Source organism: Oryctolagus cuniculus, chromosome 17 (assembly GCF_051225735.1).
Source record: "Oryctolagus cuniculus isolate XC-2025 breed Fujian yellow rabbit chromosome 17, ASM5122573v1, whole genome shotgun sequence".
Lineage (NCBI taxonomy): Eukaryota > Metazoa > Chordata > Mammalia > Lagomorpha > Leporidae > Oryctolagus > Oryctolagus cuniculus.
In genome coordinates, this window is record NC_142883.1 from 52,686,662 (window position 1) to 52,708,338 (window position 21,677).

Here is a 21,677-nt window from a genome sequence, read left to right on the forward strand (position 1 = left end):
CCAAAACTCCGACTGGAACCAATCCCTAGCGGCAAGACTGAACAGCCGCAAGAGGTGTATCTGAAGTCTCCAGTCTGTGAGCAGCTCCTAGGAGAGAAGCGGACCAACACCAGCCAAGGCACTAGCACCCCCAAATAGTCTGCTCCTGCAAACCTCACTTCTCCGAGTTCCTGCCAGTCCCAGGGAGCTGACCTCAGAGCCACCTTAGACTTTGCCCTGCCCAAACCCAGCCGGGCCCTCTGATGCCTCACTTCCCAGCAGCTCCACGTTCCTTCTCATCCTTCACTGTTTCCCAGGCCAATTGGCCGGCTGCCTGCATCACAGCCATGCTCCCCGCCCTGCCCCCACTCCCCAGCCTGTTCTCTGTGGGCCTCAACTAGGGTACCAGCAGCTCTTCTCCACATCATTCTCCACTTTGGCACTGTGGCGAATAAAGGGGTGAGATGCTGGTAAACGACAGAGCAGCCACCAGGGAGTCAGGAGACCTGGGGCCCTGAGATGAGTTCAAGCGAGAAACGTCAATCGAGAGCTTTATTGCAGGCCAAAGGGCCTGTCCTCAGCACCCCGCTCCTGTCACACAGACACAACACAGGTGCTAGAGCCGCCTGTGAGTGCAGGCACCCTGACCCCAACCAGAGGAGAAGTGCCCACAGCACTGCGATCTGTCCCCACAACTCGTCCCGAGGCATGCGGGCACCGATGACCAAGGAGGAGAAATTACAGTGGGAGAGCAGTTTGTGAATCCATGTTCAGCCACTGAGAAAGCAGGAGCCCAAACAAGGGGAGAGTCCGGCTCAGGCCTCCAGGTTTCCAGCGAGGCAGGGAGAACTTGCAGGTAATCCTTGCAGTTCACGTCAGCAGGAGGAAGCGGAAGCCCCTAGGGAGCTGGGGTGCTCTGGCTCCCGGATGGAAAGGCAGGACAGCCGGAGCCTGGGATTCACACGCGTCAGGAGAGGGTGTTCTCCACACTGGAACCGCTGGAGCCGAGGAGGTTCTGAGATGCAAAGAGAGAAGTATCTCCTTCGCCACGGTTTTTAGTTCCTACCCACCAACCTCCCCCCAACTTCAGAAACCCCATCCATCCCTCATCCCTCTTCCTCCCCAGGAACCACCCAACTGCAACACTGTCTGCTCCCCCACTGCCAGCTCCCCCCGTACCTAATGGGGTGATCTTAGAGGGTTTCCTCTCAAGCTCAAAAGCAAGCACGATGGGGCGGAGGACACAGGGGCTGGTACAAAGCGTCCGGAGGAAGAGGGTCAAGGGCTCATCATCCGTGGCTGAAGACTAGAAAGGGAAACTCCAGATTAACCAGAACCGCAGAGCCTACAGCTTCTGCCAAGGCCCCGGGAAGCTGGGTGTCTGAGCCCCCAGCTCCCAGCCCCATCTCACCTCCAGCTGAGCTCCTGGCCCCGTAAATTGCAAGGCTACTCTCCCCGGCCCTCGGACAAGCTCAAGGAGGGCTGTCCACTCACTGGGACACAGCCCCAGTGCTGCTGCCACATGGTGATGGTTACAGGTCACCAGGGCTGTGGCGGTTCCGTCCTCCACCAGGAGCCTGGGGCAGAAGTGGGGGAAGAAGAAACAGACACTTCACCGCAAACGCCGGTGGCCAGTGCCCTGACCCACAGCAGGCCTCCCTCCCCTCTTTTTCCATTCTGTAGCTCACTTTACTCCCATTCATGCATGCAAAAAATATTAAGCAACTCCCACCAGCAGAGAATTATGCTAACACAGGGAGAACAGAGTTATGTCGCAGGATCAGGAAGTACATGGTGCAGTGGGCGGCTGCCCAGTGCCCTCACCTGATGCTGGCCTGGCTTACAGACGTCTGAGTGGAACAAGCAGGGCTCTGAAGAATGCACCTCCCCTGGGATGAAGACAGTGGTGGGAAAATCCTGTAAGTCCTGGCACAGCCCTCTGGCACTCCACCCAGCTCAGCCTGCACCCTCCCTTACCTGGGGGCAGGGACTGGTACAATGAGCACAAACCCAGCGGAGCTGAAGGCTGAAGACGGAAACAATATGGCAAGAGGCAGTGGCCTGGAAGGGGGTCTGGCCACCCTTCAGAAGTTCAGCCAGGTGGACGGTGGGCAGTGGAACACTAGGGAGAAAGAGGGAGCCGTCGGGAAGTAGGCAGAGAGGTTCTGAAAGTAGGGTGGGTCTGTTAGGATCCAGCAGATATAGGGAAGGGACAGTAGTGGGTTCCATGCTCTCCTGGAAACCCCTTGGCCCCTGCTCCCATTTGGATCCTGGAGTTCTGATAGTCAATACTTATTTCTCAGTTTGAACACCAAGATGTTGGGCCCAGAAAGAGAGACTTGCCTTTTAAACCGAAAAGCCTTCGAGAGACTAGAACATTCAGTCTCTGGGTAAAATGACAGGTGGTGGGCCTTTGTTATCTGAGGCAAAGGGAATTCTCCTGACTCAACAACACGTTCTGCTAGGATTGGAGAAGACCACAATCATGGCAAAACTGGGGCCAGGGACAGGCGTGAGATGTGGGTGTGAGGCCATGAAGCTCAGGGGCCAGGGCCCAGGGATGCTGACCTGATTGTGGTCTCCGGAGGAAAACTCAAGATCCGCACGTACGTGGATGACCGGAAACAACAGTAAACATTGTGGGATCTACAAGTGGAGGAACAGTGGGGAGGAGAAAGCCGTCAAACCGAGGGGAGCTGGGACGCAAAGATCGTGACTCACAGGCCTGGCCACCTGCCTGGGCTCTCCCAAAGCAGGGGGAAGAAGAGGGGAGGGCAGAGAGCACACTCAGCAGATTAACGCAGAGAGGGGGCGCTGCGGCACACGGAGGAGAGCTGGGCACTGGAGAGTGTCCATGAGCGCAGCGGAGCCACAGGACACACCTCCTCACCTGGAAACCCTTCTCTCCAGCTGGCTGAAGTGGACCCGGGCTCCTGGAAGGAGTCCCTGCAGGGAAGGCCAGAGTGGGTCTTCGATATATATGTCCAAGTGAGGGGGGAATTCACAGTCAGCAGTCTCCAGCGCTACAGCCAGCTTCACACACCGCCGCATGGCCCTAGTGTTTGCTACAGAAGGGGGGGTACGTGGTGAGACGGGTCAGGACCATACGGTTCTGCCACTCTACCTCACACCGTTCCCCAAAGCAGGGGTCATTACCAGGCTTCTTCCTGACAGGGCCCACCAGTGGCTCACACAGCGTGCGTGACAAAATCTCAGCTGAGAAAGTCACCAGGGAGTCGGCAGAGCTGGAAGGGCAGAGAAACACACTGAGAATGGAGGCACACGAAAGCACGCAGTGCAGAGTCAGACCACAGACGGAAAAAACAGCAGAAGCGTCTGCTCGAAGGCCACAAACAAAAGGTCCTGGAAAACATTAAGCTTTGCCAAACTGCACGCTAAAAGTGACAGGGCTTGGGGGAAAACAGGACTGGGCAGAAGAAACCCGTGCGACCTTGTGACAGGAGGCCTCAGCGGCAGTAAAATCTGCACTTGCACCGGGCATCTCTCAGGCCACCTTCTGCGCGCTACGCGTCGAGGCTCATGCCCCCTCCCTCAAGTCCCAGGTCCCTAAAGCTTTCACCTCCAACAGAGACCAGTTTCATGACAATTACAGACACTCCACTAGGATCTTGTTGGCCCCTCCTAGGGGTAAACCATCTCGGCAGCCACGCCAAAAAGCTGACATGAGGAAAGCACAGTTGTTCCTGAAGTCCTAAGCTGGCCACATTTGGCACTAAGGGAAGGCCTTTCCCTAAAAGGTTTTTCCTTTCTATCTTCTTATATTTCCTTTTATTGCTACAGTGTTTCCTTAATTCTGAGAAGGCTTGCTCCTGATCATTTCCAGTTAACATGCTGGGGGCGGGGGAAAATCAGCTATGAAACTCAGCTTCCCTCCTCCTACGCTGACACCATTCATGCACATTTAAGAAAGACGCACAGGCCTCCTGGGCGCAGGGGAGCAGAGCGTGGCCAGGGGGACCGCAGGGGCTGGTGGACATTTACTTGCTACTGAGCAGGTTGGTCAGGGATGATTCCGGCAGCGCCTTGTTCACACTCAGCTCATCTGTGATGTCTGGGGAGCGCTCAAGCTCCAGGGTCCACTCGTTCTGAACAGTGAGGCAGGACACACAGCCAGCCAGCTCCAGCGGACGCTGAGATCTGCAGGCTGACCCGTCCGCCTCGAACACTGCTGGTGTCTGCGGGAAACGGGGAGATCGCCTCTGAGTGCATCCTGGCCCACAGGGAGCTCACAAAATAGCAGGGCTCAGTGCTGTGAAGGAGTGATCTCGATGCAGGCAGGCCATCTGGTTGATCTAAATCCAGCCTTTTTCTAGGCGATCAGGGGGACTAGGCACTGGCACAGCTCTCCACACTCCAACCCAAAGTCAGCTCTTTGGGGAAGGGTATGATGGAGTAGGGTACTCACAGGGGGGCCGGGAGCCACGAGTCGATACACTTGCCCAGGGTGCAAGAATGCAAACCAGCGGACTGACGAACCAAAGAAGATGAGGAAAACCTGCGAGCAAGGGGAGCCGTGTGCTGCAGTCACAGCCGGGGACTCGGGGCACAGGAGGTCAGGTCCTAGGTCTCCGAGTCCTGGTTTACCTTCTGGTCCTCATTCTCATCTCCCTGGGGCTCAGGCGGGCCCCATCCAGTCCCCTCCTTCCTCTGGGTGCCCCCAAGCCAGCTCCCTGACACACAGAAACTGAAGGTTGGCGTGGGTGCCTCGGAACTGGTTCCTGGAGGGGCACAAAAATTCCGCTTCATGAGAGCTTCCTTGTGGGACACTAAGAACAGCCGGCTCTGTCCTTCGTGGGGTCCCTCTGGGCAGCAGTGGGGCTCTGTTGGGGGCGTGGCTGAGTAAAGGATGGCTCTAGGCACAGGCAGGATCAGGGCATCAGTCAGAGAGAACTGTGCGTAGACTCTGTTGGGAGGACAGAGAATAGGAGATTTAGTCCCAGCATCCCCACCTGCACCAGGCCTTTCCCTCCTCTCAGGCTCGGGAGAGCAGCCGCTGCCCCAGGGAGCCAACCTGGCCTGCCGCTTCCGGATGAAGTCTGCTTCACTCAGCTCCTTCCAGGAAGGGAAAGCGCTTCTGACATTCCGCTCTATGACCAGCTGGAACTTCTCCACCCGCACCAGGCAGCCTACAACAAGACAGGTCTCTATTTTGGTAAGAAGAGGACGTGAGAGAGAACCCCCTGCAAGTCTCACTGCCCACCCAGAACTGCTCCTTTCCTAAAGCAATGTCAGGACCCACCCCTGGCCTCCCTCTGGGAGGGGCACTACCTCCGAGAAGCCACTGCATGTGCCCAGTCCTGTCCCTGGCCGCCTAGGCTGACAGGCTCTGACTGCACTTTCTCGCATATCCCTAAAAGGGCCTGTGCCTGCATCTGGGAAACTTTCCTCTTCAGGATTTCTCACCCAGAAATTCCAATAAGCCCAAATAGGAGCATTATTCTGCTAAACTAAGAATTGCAATCCTATCAAAATCCACAGTGGGAGCTACAGGAGAGACGGACGCTGGGAACTGTGGCTCTGGTGAGGAGCTCCCTTGCTCCTTCTCCCAAAGTTGGTGATCCACATGCTCCCTCCCAGGTTACCCCCAGTTCTACCCCACTACCGTCTTCTTTCCGTCTTTGCTCAAACCTATGAGCTGCGGGTCCATGAGGGGTTGCTGGTTCTCGGCCAGGAGCAGGCAGGGCAGGGAACCGCTTTGGTCCCGAAGTTGCAGATAACCTTTATGAGATGAAGCCACCAGAACCCCAAGTAAAACCTGCATGAAGATGAAGGCCAAAGTACCAAATATTTATTAAACGAATATGGGGCATTCACTCTGCGATAACACCCATGTTAAATCCCTGACCTCAAAACACGTACATTCAGGGCAGGGAGAAGAGCAATGTGTCTAGCAGCAGGACAGAAAGTGCATAAACTGGGGCTGGAGGTGAGAGGCCACGCACGACTTCACAGGACATGGAGAGGGAGTTTGGCTTTATTTCATATGCCCTGAGAGAACCATGAATTTCTGGGTTCTCTGGGAGAAGCACTGGGATTTAAGCAAGAGTTCTGCAATTCAAGTGACATTTTTACCTCCTTTCTAGGTGCTGCAGGAAGAATACATTGGTAAGGGCCAAGAACATATAAACAGTCTAGGTAGAAGGCCAGTACAGTCAAAATGACAAGAAGTGACAGTGACGATGGGAAAAGCAGCCCCCTGAGCCTGATAGAGCCCCTTACCTGGGCTGGGTGGAAGGCAGAGGGCAGCAGACAGAGCCAGGACCAGGCCAGGCGGTGATTGAGTTGGCAGCTGGTCAGGTGGGCAGCTTCTGGGAGGGGCAGGAGGGCCTTTGGTTCAAACGAGGCCCATGCCCTGCGCTCTGCTTCCTCCCTCAGGGAGGCCAGGGTGGGGAAACAGTAGGGAGTCTGCAGCCTCGCATACTGTGGGGAAGAGAAGAGAATCAGACCGTGCCCCTTGTTCCCAGGTGTCCCAGGCGTTAGCTCCGCCACCCGCCTTCCCCACTTCCCATACTTTCTGAAGGGGACAGTGATGCGGCTCGGTGAGGATCTCACTGAAGACTTTCCGCCCGGTGCTGGGTGGTGGAGCGAGAACATCCAGCGTGGGAGCCAGGAGCTGCAATCCTAGGCTGGGGCTCCCAGGAGAGGAATGCTGCAGGAACTGGTAGTGTCTCAGCATGTGGGGACATAGCCTTGGGCAGAGAAACGGGGCAGTCACTTCCCCCAAAGACTCTGCCGCTTCCAGGCTTCTGCCTCCCTGACAGAGGGAGTGTCCTACTCCCACCGCCTCCCGACCCCAGACCCTAGACCCTCGTGCTCACTTGCAGGCCAACTCCTCCAGGGCCTTGGCGGCCCAAAGGTAGAGAGGAAGTCCCAGGTGCCGTTCCCAAATCAGGTGCTCGTACAGGGAGGCCCCGTGGGCCTGGTGAGAGCACTGATTGCCAGGCTTCTGACAAGAGAAGCTCTGAAGCAGGACGGCGCCGCGGCAGCAGGTAGCCAACACTGGCCTTTTTGTCCCTCCACCCACCGACTGCAGGAGGTGAACATCCAGGAGCTGCGGAAAGCAGAAAGAGTGAAAGACGCAGAGGTGAAGCCGCCAACTCAACAACCCCAGGCAGAGGTGGCTGAGGTTTCCACTCCTGGGTCCTGGAGGAGACACAACTTCCCCTACACTGGCTGGTGTTAGCTCCAGCCTCCATGCCCTACATTCCATGAGCACCCACTCTCCCTCTAAGGGAAGCCTCCACTTCCACAAGCTCTGGTCCAGCTCTCTGCAGCCAGGCGGCTCCTGGCTGGACAGGTGCAGCTCCGGCTTCTCAGCAGACCCCTGCCGCCATCCTGGGCCTGCTTCAGGCCCTCCACTGAAGGAGATGTTCTGGCCTCATCCCTTCCTCCCAGTGCCCGACATGACTTCTTGCCAGTTTAAGGTCTGGTCCGAATCATTCTTAAAGAGAACCAGCCCTAACAACACACTGATTATTTGTATATTTTTGCTGTGGAAGTTCCCACCCTCTTAAAAAAATAAAATAAACAGCCCATCAAATCAGAAGCTGCTCAGAGGGTCCCTTGTCCTCAGCCTGACCTCTCACGTACCTTCAGAGAGACCCCGGGTCGCATCACCCGCCTGAGGCTGTGGAACTGCTGGTAGGCGAGGCAGAGCCCCAGCTGCCCGTCCAGCTCATAGAGGCCAGCGGGCTCATTCACCACGCCCGTGACCGTTCCCTGTAAAGAGGCCATAGGGCCAGTTAATCACCAGTGCCTTCCTCTTTGGTGACACACAACTTCTATCCCGGGAGTTCCAGCATCTCTCCCTCATGCTCACCCCATAATGCAGGAGTGTAGAGTCCCGGTCAAGATCTTTTTGCCGCCCGGTGTCCTGGGAGCTGCTGTCCTGGGAGCTGCTGGGCACAGTAAGTGGTGTGGGGTCAGCCTTCAAGAGGGATTCTTCCAACTCCAGCTCCCGCACGCATTCCGGTTTCAGCAGCATCAGACGGGAGGAAGGACTGGTCGTCCAAACCCGGTCACGGTAACCACGGATCTTGGATGCGCGCACTCCTGTCAGCACATAAGCCTTATCAGGCTGAAGGGCTCGGTGCCACACCAGCTGGCCGGGGATCTGGTTGAAGCAGAGGCAGGCAAGACGATGCATGAGACACTTCTTGCAGCACTGCCCCTCTGCTAGAGTCCTCTCCATCACAACTGGGGCTCAGTGACCGGCTCCGCATGAGTCTTTCCTTGCCACTCCATCTTCTGTAGGTTTGCCAATGAAATCTTAAGCCAGAGAACTGTCAGGATCTCTCTTCTCTCACAGAAAGTGCCAAATATTCCCTAATCCCTTTCCCAGGAAATAAACCACCCCTAAAATTTCCTTCAAAATGTATAAACATGGCTGGCGCCGCGGCTCACTAGGCTAATCCTCTGCCTTGCGGCGCCGGCACACCAGGTTCTAGTCCCGGGCGGGGCGCCGGATTCTGTCCTGGTTGCCCCTCTTCCAGGCCAGCTCTCTGCTGTGGCCAGGGAGTGCAGTGGAGGATGGCCCAAGTGCCTGGGCCCTGCACCCACATGGGAGACCAGGAGAAGCACCTGGCTCCTGCCATCGGATCAGCACAGTGCGCCGGCAGCCATTGGGGAGACCTTTCTCTCTGTCTCTCTCACTGTCCACTCTGCTGTCCAAAAAAAAAAAAAAAAAAAAAGTATAAACAGGGCTGGCGCTGTGGCTTAGTAGGCTAAGCCTCCATCTGCAGCAGCACCAGCATCCCATATGGGCGCCAGTTCAAGTTCTGGCTGCTCCTCTTCTGATCCAGCTCTTTGCCGATGGCCTGGGAAAGCAATGCAAGATGGTCCAACTGCCTGGGGCCCTCCACGTGGGAGACCTAGAAGAAGCTCGTGGCTCCTGGGTCCTGGCTTTGGATTGGCCCAGCTCTGGCTGTTGCGGCCATTTGGGGAGTGAACCAATGGAAGGAAGACCTTTCTGTTTCTACCTCTCTGTATGTAACTCTACCTCTCAAATAAATATATAATATATATATATATAATATTTTTAAATTGAGAAAGTTATGCCCTTTTCAGTACAGAAATATTCATTTACATAGTCAATATATATTGAGTACACAAGTATCTGGTATTGGAACAGATGTTAAGGAAAGTATGACAAAACCAGGGAACACAGAGTTAAACCTAAGAAATAACATAGAGCCATTTATGATCAAGTGTCAAAAACAATATGTGTTCTGCAAGGGTACAATATATATTCAAAAGAGAGGGTCAAAACAGGCTGGAATGATCATAAACCCCTAGTGAACTTGAACAGTCATGTTCTGAAGGAGCAAGTATCTCTTATCCAAAATGCTTGAGGCTTGCTACAGTTTGAACATGATTTGACTTCCCAAATCATGAAGACACTTGAATCCCAAAGTCTGATGTTAACAGAAGATAGATTAATGTTAATGACTGATGGATTAAGGGGTGGAGAGTTGATCCAATTATGATGTTTGGGAGGCAGGCCTGATAGGAAGGCCACAACATCCTCCTCTCTTCTAGTAAGTCACACCCTACCCCCTCTTCAAGACCCAGGTCAAGCCTAAATTTCCTCATAAAGCCTGCTCCCGCACAATAAGCTATAGCTGACTTGTTGGAGCACTTGCAAACTACACCACACACCTTAAAAATTACATACGGCTTTGAATTATTGTTTAATTCATAAACCAATACCACATGGGCTCTACAGTAAGATAATAGCCCACTTCAGGCACCCTGTAGAAATTCAACCACATTTCAGAAATTTCCCCCTTGATATATACTGTAATACATGAAAGAGCCAACAGAATTTCCTAATGGTGTCTGGGAGATTTAGAACATTCTCATGTAGAGAAAATATTTAAGATTCTCTTTAAGCTAGGAAGAGAAATCAAGATCAGAAATTTGAGCAACTACTAAGCATTTTACTTTCAACATTTTTCATTACTTACACTCTAATTGCTGTCATTCAACACATACATATCAATTCTTTTTTTTTTTTTTTTTTTGACAGGCAGAGGGGACAGTGAGAGAGAGAGACAGAGAGAAAGGTCTTCCTTTGCCGTTGGTTCACCCTCCAATGGCCGCCGCCACCAGCGCACCGTGCTGATCTGAAGGCAGGGGCCAGGTGCTTCTCCTGGTCTCCCATGGGGTGCAGGGCCCAAGCACTTGGGCCATCCTCCACTGCACTCCCTGGCCACAGCAGAGAGCTGGCCTGGAAGAAGGGCAACTGGGACAGAATCCGGCGCCCTGACTGGGACTAGAACCTGGTGTGCCGGTGCCGCAAGGCGGAGGATTAGCCTAGTGAGCCGCGGCGCCGGCCATGAATTCATGAAGTGCTAATAAATGCCATCATGTCCTATTTTGATATGGACAAAGTTTTCCTTTAATTTTTTAATGTTTCCAAGACATATTCAGATAATTATATGTTATAAAGCAATGATTAGTAAAAAAATCAGTGGTTTTAAAACCTTACCAATTGATATAAACAGTCAATGATAAGTACAAGATCTTTTGTTTTTTTGGGTTTTTTGGTGTACATATTCAATGTCTTAATGGTGCTAAGATGAATGACAGCTTGGTCACACTCTTTAAAAAATATATATTTATTTGAAAAACAGAGCAGCAGACAGGGAGGGAGAGAGGGTGAGAGAGAGATTTTCCATCCTCTGATTTACTCTCCAAATGCCTACAACAACCAGGGGTAAGCCAGGCGGAAGCCAGGAGCCAGGAACTTCATCAGAGTCTCCCATGTGTGTGGCAGGAAGCCAAGCATTTGGCCCATCATTCACAACGCTCCCTGGGACTGCCCTCCACAGCCCTGTTCTAGAAATAGTTCTCCCAGTTGTCCTCCTTTCCTATGTGGATCCTCCTATCACGTTAACTTCCTCATGAAGGGCTCCAGCACTCCTTCCACACGCCGTGCCCCTGAATTGACACTAATCCTCACCTGCACGATGACAGGCACGCGGCTAACAGCTGGGGATGATCCGCCTAGAGACAGGATGAAGTAAGCTTTCTTCTGACTTCTCACCAGGGCACTCAGTCCAACCAGATTTCCAGCCAGGTTTGGCTGTGTTACTCTGGGCTTGCTAAGGAGGAAGAGGAGAGGGAGAAGTCATGTTGTCTTTTTTCCCTACAAATATCTTCCTTCCACTGTAAATAACCTGGTAGTGATGTAAACTGTCCATCGGCCAAAGTCATTATTCTAAAAACTTAACTCTTCTTACCTTTAAATAAGGCACAGTTCCCTTGAACAAGCCAACTTTGAACATCCACACGTGCAGCCCCACTGCTCCCTTGATTTGGAACATCCCATTTATATTATGATCAATACTTTCCCTTCTTTCCACTGACCCACCAGCCTCCTCCAAATGCCCGAGTGCTTCTCCCTCCCCTGGAGGGGCAAGTATTACCCGTGTGTGAGTAGGCGGGAGGCAGTCTCCGGGTAGAGGACAGGGATGGGCACAAGGGGGTCAGGGCTGATGGTCAAAGGAAACACCGGCACAGGGGTAGCCCAGAGCTCCAAGTGTCCTTCCTCTGAGAAATTCCATTTGGCAGGAGGGAGGTAACTCCAACTGGGGAACAAAAAGAGATGGCCCAACCAAGAGAGGTCCAGATCTATGAGCTAGAAAAGACGGAGAACACAGGTTACCCAGGGCGCTGCTCCTGCCTTGCTCCCTAGACACCCACTCATGTTAGGATCTGATCATCTGACCTCCCCCTTCTACTCACCTCACAGCCCAGGACCCCAGTGTTATCTTTCACGTACAGGCTTCCGTTCCTGCAGTCTTGTTCCGAGTCCCCCAGCGAGTCAGTCAGAGTCCCTAGGAGGATCAGCTGCTCCCGGGGCAGGGGGGTTCCATTTGGTTCAGCCTTTTTGGCCCAAGCCTGGTAGTCACTACTGCTCCAGGAGAGGTGGCTGCAGCATGGGTGATGCTGGTGGGTCCTGAGGTCCTGTGCCGAGACAAAGCTGTAGAGCAAAGAGCGTGGAGGTCCTGCAAAGCCAGGTCCAAATCTAGGAGGCTGCCCTTAAGCGTGGGAGAACCCCAAGACACCAAGGAAAGGGTGAAGGGAAACGTAGACTGAGATGAATTTGTTTGATTGAACGAAGGGGAAAAATGAGAAAATGAGGATGGGGATTCAGTCTGAGGGCTGGGCAGTACCTAGGGAAAAAAGAAAATCTGTGCTCAAAGTCTTGAAAAAGATGATGTCAGAGAGAGGCCCTGGAAAAATGAAGTAGGAAAGAGGAGGAGCTGAGGAAACGAGTATGTGGGGAGACCACTTTATAGATACCACAAACAGCTCCCCGGAAAGCGTCTCCGCCCTCAGTTCCATGGACTCCAATGGGGCTACAAAGGCAGCTGCCTAGTGGCTCAACTGCAGTGGCCTCAGCCAGGTTTCTTATCTAGTCTAGGGTATCACAGTACAAAAGACTGGCTGGGAAAGTGAAGCTGAGATAACGGGTGTTGTACTTGATATAAATAAATCATTAAAGTTGTGTTAAATCCACAGTTTTATAATAGCATTACTCTTACTCACTTATATCCCCATGATTTTTTTAAGCAGAAAAGAAATAGGATAGGGTTACAAACATCACAGTTAATCCTCCTTGTTGTACTCAGGAACACCATCTATGTGTGAGTGCTAACGGCGGGGCATACTGTTCTAGACAGCTACCTCCTTCTGCATCTGCTGTCATTGTTTCCCTAAGGGAGCAGGAAACTAACATGTGTTGAGTCCCTGGTATGCACATTGTACTACATTGGGTCACAATCAATACTTCATTTACTCCATTAAAAAAAAAAAAAAAACTTCCTGTAAACACTATCAAAGATGAAACTAAGTGAGGTTAAGGTACACAGAGGCATAGGTGGCAAAGCTAAGCCTCATTTGAAAAATCCCTGTTCTTTCTCTAGTTTCCCTACTTCTCTGAAGGCCCAAGAAAAAGCAACCAGAGAGAAGTGTCGCTTTACCCTAGACACCTCAGGACAGAAAACAGTAAGGTGAGGGGTTAGTCTTCCCAGATTCTTCAGGGTCTGGTCAGGAAGCCATAGATGACAATCTCTGTCCTTTGCATCTGCCCTGCTCTGTAGCTTCCAAGCCCTAGCACAGTGCCTGGCACACGCCATGCACTTGAAAAAGGGGAATGGAAATGAATGAATCAAATTGTATTTGTATCTGCACTGGAGCCGGCGCTGTGGCGTGGCAGGTAGAGCCGTCTGCAGTGCTGGCATCCAATGGGGGCGCCGGTTTGAGTCCCGGCTGCTCCACTTCCAATCCAGCTCTCTGCTATGGCCTGGGAAAGCAGTAGAAGATGGCCCAAGTCCTTGGGACCCTGCACCCGGGACCCTGTACCCATGTGGGAGACCTGGAAGAAGCTCCTGGCTCCGGCCGTTGTGGACATCTGCAGAGTGAACCAGTGGATGGAAGATCTCTCTCTCTCTACCTATGCCTCTTTCTAACTCTGCCTTTCAAATAAATAAATGAATCTTTATTTTTTAAAAGATTTAATTTATGTATTAAATTTATGTCTTCCATCCACTGGTTCACTCCCCAGATGGCCGCAACAGCCACAGCTGTGAGAGAGAGACAGAAAGGTCTTCCTTTGCGGTTGGTTCACCCCCCAGTGGCTGCTGCGGCCCACGCACCACGCTGACCCGAAGCCAGGAACCAGGTGCTTCTCCTGGTCTCCCACACGTGGGCCATCCTCCACTGCACTCCCGGGCCACAACAGAGAGCTGGACTGGAAGAAGAGCAACTGGGACAGAATCCAGCGCCCCGACCGGGACTAGAACCCAGGGTGCTGGCACTGCAGGCGGAGGATTAGCCTAGTGAGGCACGGCGCCAGCCACTTCCCCTTTTATAATCTTAGGTCGTTCTTTGTCAATCCCCGGTTCAGCCTCCCCTGCCCCTCCTGCACCTTACCTGTAGCTGAGGGGCAGCGTAAAGTCCTGGTTCCTTCCCTGGGACAGCCAGACCGTCTTTACACAATCAATCACCAGCTGAGTCAACTGGCCATTAGACTCCTCGCTACTGGGACACAGCGTCTTCTGGACGAAGGTCTGGGCAGCCTCAAGCCAGGCTTGCTCCTGAGGAAAGTGTATCCAGTTAAAACACCTTCGTGACTGTCCTGGAAACTTTGCAGAATAAAGGAATAGAGGGCATGTGCAATGATCAAAGCACAGGAGTTCAGAACTTGAAACCTTAAGTCTTAGTCCAGCCATAAAGTTACCTCAGCGCTGGCCATCTGTCTGGCTTTGGTCTTGTCTCTTTCTCTAGCAAACCTACAGTAATCCTTAAAATGGTCAACTAGAACATTGATTTCTCTGTAGAGCCATCTGACTGTACCAGGCTGAAGACTGCTCTTTCCTGGAAGCTCACACACACACACACACACACACACACACACCTGTATTAAGAGTGACAAGCCTGGGCTGGTATTGTGGCATATTGGCACTGGTTCCAGTCCCGGCCGCTCGACTTCTGACCCAGCTCCAAGCCAATGAGCCTGGGAAAGCAGAGGAAGATGCCCAAGTGCTTGAGCTGCTGAACCCACATGGGAGACCCGGAAGAAGCTCCTTGCTCCTGGCTTTGGTCTTGCCCAGCGCTGGCCATTGTGGCCATTTGGGGAGTGAACCAACAAATGGAAGATCTCTCTGTCTTTCCCTCTCTCTCTGTAACTCTACCTTTCAAACAAATAAAATAAATTTAAAAAAAGAGCAATTATTCCCATGTTTAGTGCCAGATCTTACATAGAACTGGTTCCAGAGTTAGCAAGAATGGTCAAAATTGTCTTTTAAAAAATCCTTTAAGGGGCTGGGGCTATGTCTTAGTGGGCTAAGGCTCCACTTGCAGTGCCAGAATCCCATATGGGCACCAATTTGTGTCCCATCTGCTCCTCTTCCAATCCAGCTCTCTGCTATGTCCTGGGAAAGCAGCAGATGATGGCTCAAGTGCTTGGGACCCTGTACCACGAGGGAGACCTGGAATAAGCTCCTGGCTCCTGATCATCTCAGCTCTGGCCATTGCAGCCATCTGGGGAATGAACCAGCGGATGGAAGACCTGTTTCTCCCTCTTTCTGTTTGCAACTCCACCTCTCAAATAAATAAATAAAACCTTTATTTAAAAAAAAAAAAATCCTTCAAACTGGCCTATAAAGAACGGGACACAGTACTTTACTATGATATGTGTGATATATGCATGTTTACTTATGTATAAGTGTAAGTAAAATGAATAGCAGACAGTACATAAAAAGGACATAGGCAGGGCTGGGTGCTGTGGCTTAGCAAGCTAAGGCTCCCCATGGACACCCACATCCCATTTCAGAGTGCCTGAGATCCAGCCCTGCCTCTGCTTCTGATCTAGCTTCCTGTGCATGTGAATCCCAGGAGCCAGGCGGACGATGACCCAACTCCTGGCTTTGGCCTGGGCCAGTCCTGGCTGCTGCAGGCATTTGGGGAGTAAACAAATGGGAGATCTGTCTCTGTCACTCTGCCTTTCAAATAATAATAATAAAGGACATAAGCAGAGTATAATTTTAATCATTTTTTTAAAATTCAAGGGTATGAATTTGAGTTCTCATAGACCATATATACAGGAGACAATTCCACTGTATTTGTTTCCTATTCTGTCTTTTCAGCTAAGATGTCAGTTTCCTAAGATGTGACGTAGACCAATGGATCATCTGTGTATACTTGATACACACCTGGACAGAGAGTTGCCATTCCCTGTGCCTCCTTTTCATGTTTTTTATTTTAACTTGATATATATATATATATATATTTTTTTTTTTTTTTCTTTTTTGACAGGCAGAGTAGACAGTGAGAGAGAGAGACAGAGAGAAAGCTCTTCCTTTGCCGTTGGTTCACCCTCCAATGGCCGCTGCGGCCGGCGCACCGCGCTGATCCGATGGCAGGAGCCAGGTACTTATCCTGGTCTCCCATGGGGTGCAGGGCCCAAGCACTTGGGCCATCCTCCACTGCACTCCCTGGCCACAGCAGAGAGCTGGCCTGGAAGAGGGGCAACCGGGATAGAATCCGGCGCCCCGACCGGAACTAGAACCCAGTGTGCCGGCGCTGCAAGTCAGAGGATTAGCCTAGTGAGCCATGGCGCCAGCCTTGATATTGATCTAAAAATAAGAAAAAAATTTGTTTTTCTCTCTGAGAATCCACCAAATTGGCAGAGAAATTAGATTGCTTTGGCAGTGGTGTAAGGACTGGGTTCTATCAACTTCCTTAATTTGGTTGTGTCTTCTAAAGATTTATTTTATTTACTGGAAAGGCAGAGTTACAGAGAGAGAGGCAGATCTTCCATCCATTCATTGTTCATTCCGCAAACGGCCTCAGCAACTGGAACTGGGCCAGGTTGAAGCCAGGAGCTTCCTCCAGGTCTCCCACATGGGTGCAGGGGCCCAAGTATTGAGGCCATCCTCCGCTGCATTTCCCAGGCACATTAGCAAGCAGCTGGATCAGAAGTGGAACAGCCAGGACTCAAACTGGTGCTCTTATGGGACGCCTGTGTTGCAGGCAGCAGCTTAACCTGTTGTGCCACAGTGCCGGTCCCTGGCTGCCTCATATTTCTTATTTTTTTCTCCATAATTTTTCCCCATTCAAATGGTTCAGATGAAGAGAAGCACAGGGTGAGGTATGGGAGAAGGGGCACAGAGCTTCTGTGCCCTCTCTGGGCTCACCACCCTCCAGGAGCCTCAGGTTCAGCTCTAAGGAAGTTGCTGTTGTACACGGGGAACTTTAGGGAAGGGGCTAGCTTGACTGTAGAATTCTGACACAGTTCAACAGCACTTAGGGGCTGGCCCTTTATCCTTCTTGGTCCTTGGTGCTGCTTGAAACCTTTATGCGTCCATCCCTGCACCCCCGAGGCTCCTCTGTTGCTCTTCCACATTCAGAGAATCTTCAGCAGCTTGAAAAATCAGCCTTCAAGTTCTAGCTGATTTTGGCCACCGTCAGGACAGCTCTATCGCTGACCTTCCTCTTCACTCCACCTCAGCTAGAAACTCATTCCTGGTTGGAGTGGTGGACACTGTTCAGGTCATCATCCAGAGCTGACCCACCAGCAGAATCAAATCCTGGATCCTCATACTTTTTTGTCTTGCTTTATCAGTCTTCCCTTGTAGTTGCTATTCCTCTGACAGCTTGTCCATGGCCTGGTACACTGAATCCATGTGTAACACTGCTGCCTCAAAAGTGAAATCACCTAGGTTTTGTTAAAAGGCAAATACATATCCTTTTGTGGTTCCTAGGTGTGATAATTGGGTCTTCGGGGAGTTGTCTCCCTCAAAATTTGTTGCAACGTTTACAAAGTACCCATTGGAATCTGTGGATGTCATAGACTGAATCAGCTAGGGGGCGAGGGGCCGGCTCTGCGGCAGAGCAGGTAAACCCATATGGGCGCCGGTTTGAGTCCCGGCTGCTCCACTTCCAATCCAGCTCTCTGCTGTGGCCTGGGAAAGCAGTCGAAGATGGCCCAAGTCCTTGGGCTCCTGCACTCACGTGGGAGACCCAAAGGAAGCTCCTGGCTCCTGGCTTCAGATCAGTGCAGCTCCAGCTATTGCAGTCAATAGGGGGAGTAAACCAGCGTACGGAAGACCTCTCTCTCTCTGCCTCTCCTTCTCTCTCTGTGTAACTCTTTCAAATAAATAAATCTTTAAAAAAAAAAAAAAAAGCAAGGGGGCAAGAGCCTGTATTTTAATTATCTCCATAGATTAATATTGCTATGGCTGAAGCTTAAGAAGCCTGCACTTTCTCCCTAATAACCTCACCCGCTGCATGGCTTTAACTGATAGAGACTGACATACGTAGATCTCTACCTTAGCTGAGCTCTCTCTCCTGAACTTCAGTTCCATCCAGCTGTCTACCTTGGCCAACGTACAGACAGCACATAAGCCCAACACTGACCATTTCCTAAAACCCACGCCTCCTCTAGCTCTCATCTCATGCTATGTTCACTAACTTAGCAAACAGCACCTTCCACGAAGTACACCAAATAGCTGTTCTAGCCTGCAACCTGGACGATCTCTTGAACGCCTTCCTTCCCCTCTACAAGATCCAGTTGTTTAGATTCTAGCTCCTTAGGCCAGGTCGGAGTCACCATCCTCTGTCACTGCATTTCAACCACAAGCTCCTAGCCGGGACTTTCCTGTCCACTCTCGACACAGCTACCTCCGTAAACTAACATGCCAATGTCACCCAATCGCTCCTGAGTGCCAACACTCAGTGATGCCCAGGCTCAAGTCGCCGCTCAGCAGGGCTGTCAGCTCTGACCCCTCCTCCTGCTCTATCTCTTGCTTTGATCCTGTGTCAGCTCCCACCATGAAACCCTTCAGCACGATTTTTGTTTTCCTCGCTAACTCCTACACACGCTTGGGTATCGACTATCAACGGTCCCCTCTAGGAATCCTCACTTCCCCCATCAACTAGCTCCGGGTTTCCCCCTGGGCTAGAACCCTAGGGCGTGGACGGAGAACGTGTTTACGGCTCACGAAGAGCGCCGCACCAACGAAGGAATCAAACTATTCGCAGAACCAGTCAGACACGTGCGAGCGAACCGCCTCACCCCGGGCCCAGGTGCGGCCAATGAGGTGACGAGGCCAGAGAGACACGGCAAGAACACGAGAAGAAAGAAAATCCAAATAGACAAGAAAAAACGGACAACGGACGGATGGCAGCACTCACGGAGCTAGGAGGCTGAGCCCCGCACGAAGCCATGACGCCGAAGCTCCGCCTCTGGGTAGCGCGCGAACCGCCGGCGCGGGTGCTCTCGGGAGGGCCGCTCGCTGACGTCATCCGTGGGCGCGTCCTGGCGGTCAAGCTCTCTGCTCTAGCCAAGGGGAGAAGGCTTTCCTCCCTAACGCAGCCGGAACACTCGTTCCTTTGTGCTAAAGCCTTAACTCGGTGATACAACTGGTTGTTGGTTTTTGGTTTTTGTTTTTTTTTTTTTTTTTTTTTACTTTGTTTCTCGCACTGAACTGTGAGCTCCTAGGAGTCAAGAGCCTTGTTCTATTTATCTTTGTATTCTGAGCCAAGAAAAGCACTTATTGCTAAATAACTTGGTAACTGTGGATCCATTAATGAAGGCTTCTGCTCCTAATTCGGTCAACTAGCCGATCAGTCCACAGCTTGGTAGGCAGTAGAGTCCATAGAACTCACTCAGCGGTGCGCAGGCACATTCCAAGTTTCTGGGGTATAGCAGTGAACAAAACATAAAATCCCTGTTCACATGGAACTTACAGACTTAAAAATAAACAGGAAAAGGGGCTGGCGCTGTGGCGTAGCAGGTAAACCCACTGCCTGCAGTACTGGCTGCTCCACTTCCGATCCAGCTCCCTGTTAATGTGCCTGGGAAAGCAATGGAACATGGCCAAGTCCTTGGGCCCCTGCACCTATGTGGGAGACCCGGAATTTCGAAGCTCCAGCCTCCTGACTTGCAATCGGCCTAGTGCCAGCTATTGTGGCCATCTGGGAAGTGAACCAGGGGATGGAAGACCACCCCCCTTGCTCTCTCTCTGCCCCTGCCTCTCTGTAATTCTGCCTTTCAAATAAATAAATAAATCTTTAAAAATTAGTAAAGTGTGGAGAATTAAGAAAGTTCTATGAAAAGACTGCTGCGCCTGAGCAAGTGCAAACAGAGGAGCACCGTACATTGATAAAATTTGTCCTTTGTTGGGGTCCGCACTGTGGTGCAGCGGGTTAATGCCCTAGTCTGAAGTGTTGGCAATGCCCTAGTCTGAAGTGTTGGCATCCCATATGGGCTCCAGTTTGAGACCCGGCTGCTCCACTTCTGATCCACTTCTCTGCTATAGCCTGGGAAAGCAGTAGAAGATGGCCCAGGTCCTTGGGCCCCTGCACCCATGTGGGAGACCCAGAAGAAGCTCCTGGCTTCTGATCGGCGCAGCTCCAGCTGTTGCGGCCAGTTGGGGAGTGAGCCATTGGATGGAAAACCTCTCTCTGCTTCTTCTCTCTCTGTGTAAGTCTGACTTTCAAATAAATATATAAATCTTTAAAAAAAAAAATTTGTCCTTTATTTCCAGAGGTCAAAGCAACAGGGTTTTTAATGGCAAAAACCACAGTGAGGGGCGGAATAGGAGGAGGCCTAAGGGAAACTAATATGAATTACAATCTTGACAATAGACAAAGTACAATGTTAACATTAATCCTGGTGTTTTAAGCTTGAGCTTGAGGATGCTAACGAGTTTCTATGCTCTGCCAAGTGGGATGCAGTGTACTGTCATTGTATGAGTGCAATTATTGTCTGAGTTTTAGATCATAGTTTCAGACCAGAATCTCACAGTGGAGGAGGGGGTGGTGCTGTCTCAAGATGGAGTCTCCGGTGCTCTAAAATGGAGTCCCTACTGGTAAGGTGTTACTTCAAGACAAATAGAAAATTCAGGGTTTGATGTGTCCCACTGTAATGATAAGGTCTTGCTGAAAAAGGAGGATGAAGAAAGAGATAAAGGATTTAAATGATGGGGATCAGGAAGAAAGAAAAGACAGAGGGATCGACAAACAAGAGGCCCAGTAGTGGGAGGAAATACAGTGAAGTCAGTGAGGCTGGAGGGGAGGGGAGGAGATTGAGGTAAGGCGAGAGAGGGACATTTCAGTCCATGATACTCTTTTAGCCAAATCATCTGTGTGTGGAACTATATACACATTGACTACAGTAGAGTAAGTATAAACATTTAGACAACAGCAATACTTCAGTCCTTTAGTAGGAAAACAAAGACTGTTCAACTCCACAAGTTAGGATATCCTGTAATTCAACTTCACTTTGGATGCAAACTATTCCTTATTCTATAAACTAGGTATGCACTGTGGTGACAAGGTCTTTATCACATCAGAGATATGTTTCTTCTTCTTCCACCAAAGAGACAACAAAAACTCCCTTAGAAGGGGAAATTTCTGTACTGCATTCAGACCACACTGGCGTTCTTGTTAGAATGCCTGTTAGGCCTAGTCAAAGTCCCAAACGTAAATATTTCTTTTGCTTGCAAGCATTTTTGGGTGGTAGGGGCCCAAGCATTTGAACCATCATCTGCTGCCTCTCAGGATGCATTAGCAGGAAACTGGATTGGAAGTGGAGATGCCCTAACTTGAACCAGCTCTCCGATATGGGATACAGGTATCCCAAGCAACTGCTTAACCTGCTGTGCCACAACACCTGCCCATCCCAGGATTTACTTCTATGGTTCATAGGAGGAAGGCTACAGTTTAAGCTACAGTGACCAGAGACAGTTGTACTGGATCCTCTCCCCTTACTCCCACTTCTACTGATGTGGTTAAATATCTGCTTGGGAATCTGGTGTTATTACAAAAGAACAAATGAGAAGAGCACAAGAGAACAGGAGGCCACCTCAGTGGATCAGGCTTGAGCTAAGAAGTCTATTCAACGTAATTTACAGGAGGCCATTGTTTTAAATTCTGCTTAAGTAACAGACCAGGCTAAAAATCAAAGTAACATTATTCACGCTAAAGTTCACCATGCTGAAACTAAGCTGTTTACCCAACCTACTCAGAAATCAGAACTAGAAAGATAACTGCAGAATATCGCAAATGGACCAGTTTCAACTGGCTGATAATCAGGTTCCCTGCTTTAATCCTAACCTCCTCCCTGCCCCTCCCCATAGGTAACCTGAGTAGCCAAATGTTGA

The 21,677-nt window shown here is 51.1% G+C and overlaps 1 protein-coding gene and 1 pseudogene across 4 annotated transcripts; one reads left to right on the forward strand and one right to left on the reverse strand.

The window, feature by feature from the left end:
• Positions 1-513: 513 nt before the first annotated feature.
• On the reverse strand, positions 514-18,864 carry CTC1 (CST telomere replication complex component 1). Of its 4 annotated transcripts, none has more exons than XM_002719018.6 (23): positions 18,706-18,864; positions 13,942-14,105; positions 11,749-11,986; positions 11,430-11,641; positions 10,964-11,105; positions 7,820-8,113; positions 7,591-7,719; positions 6,819-7,051; positions 6,512-6,689; positions 6,220-6,420; positions 5,629-5,755; positions 5,012-5,126; positions 4,585-4,903; positions 4,406-4,495; positions 3,982-4,175; positions 3,136-3,224; positions 2,870-3,044; positions 2,548-2,625; positions 1,957-2,101; positions 1,804-1,868; positions 1,391-1,556; positions 1,159-1,285; positions 514-994 (listed from the first exon to the last, which is right to left on the reverse strand). In XM_002719018.6, the coding sequence occupies exons 1-23, from the start codon at positions 18,814-18,816 to the stop codon at positions 855-857; spliced, it is 3,732 nt and encodes a 1,243-aa protein (XP_002719064.3). In that variant the 5' UTR covers positions 18,817-18,864; the 3' UTR covers positions 514-854. The 4 variants fall into 4 exon arrangements, with proteins under 4 accessions (XP_002719064.3, XP_089173335.1, XP_089173334.1 ...); XM_089317209.1 differs by having other exon boundaries at positions 11,749-11,970; positions 18,706-18,762; XM_089317208.1 differs by having other exon boundaries at positions 7,820-8,052; positions 18,706-18,755.
• On the forward strand, positions 17,255-17,347 carry LOC127489529 (small nucleolar RNA U13; annotated as a pseudogene).
• Positions 18,865-21,677: the final 2,813 nt, after the last annotated feature.

Coding starts and splice junctions, on each gene's coding strand:
- CTC1 (XM_002719018.6), bottom strand. CDS start 18,816: ATGACGTCAGCGAGCGGCCCTCCCGAGAGCACCCGCGCCGGCGGTTCG. Junction 3,225..3,981: donor ACCAACCTGCTCAGTAGCAA/GTAAATGTCCAC, acceptor CTGCCCTTCCAG/CTCTGCCGACTCCCTGGTGA. Junction 1,286..1,390: donor GGCCAGGAGCTCAGCTGGAG/GTGAGATGGGGC, acceptor TTCCCTTTCTAG/TCTTCAGCCACGGATGATGA.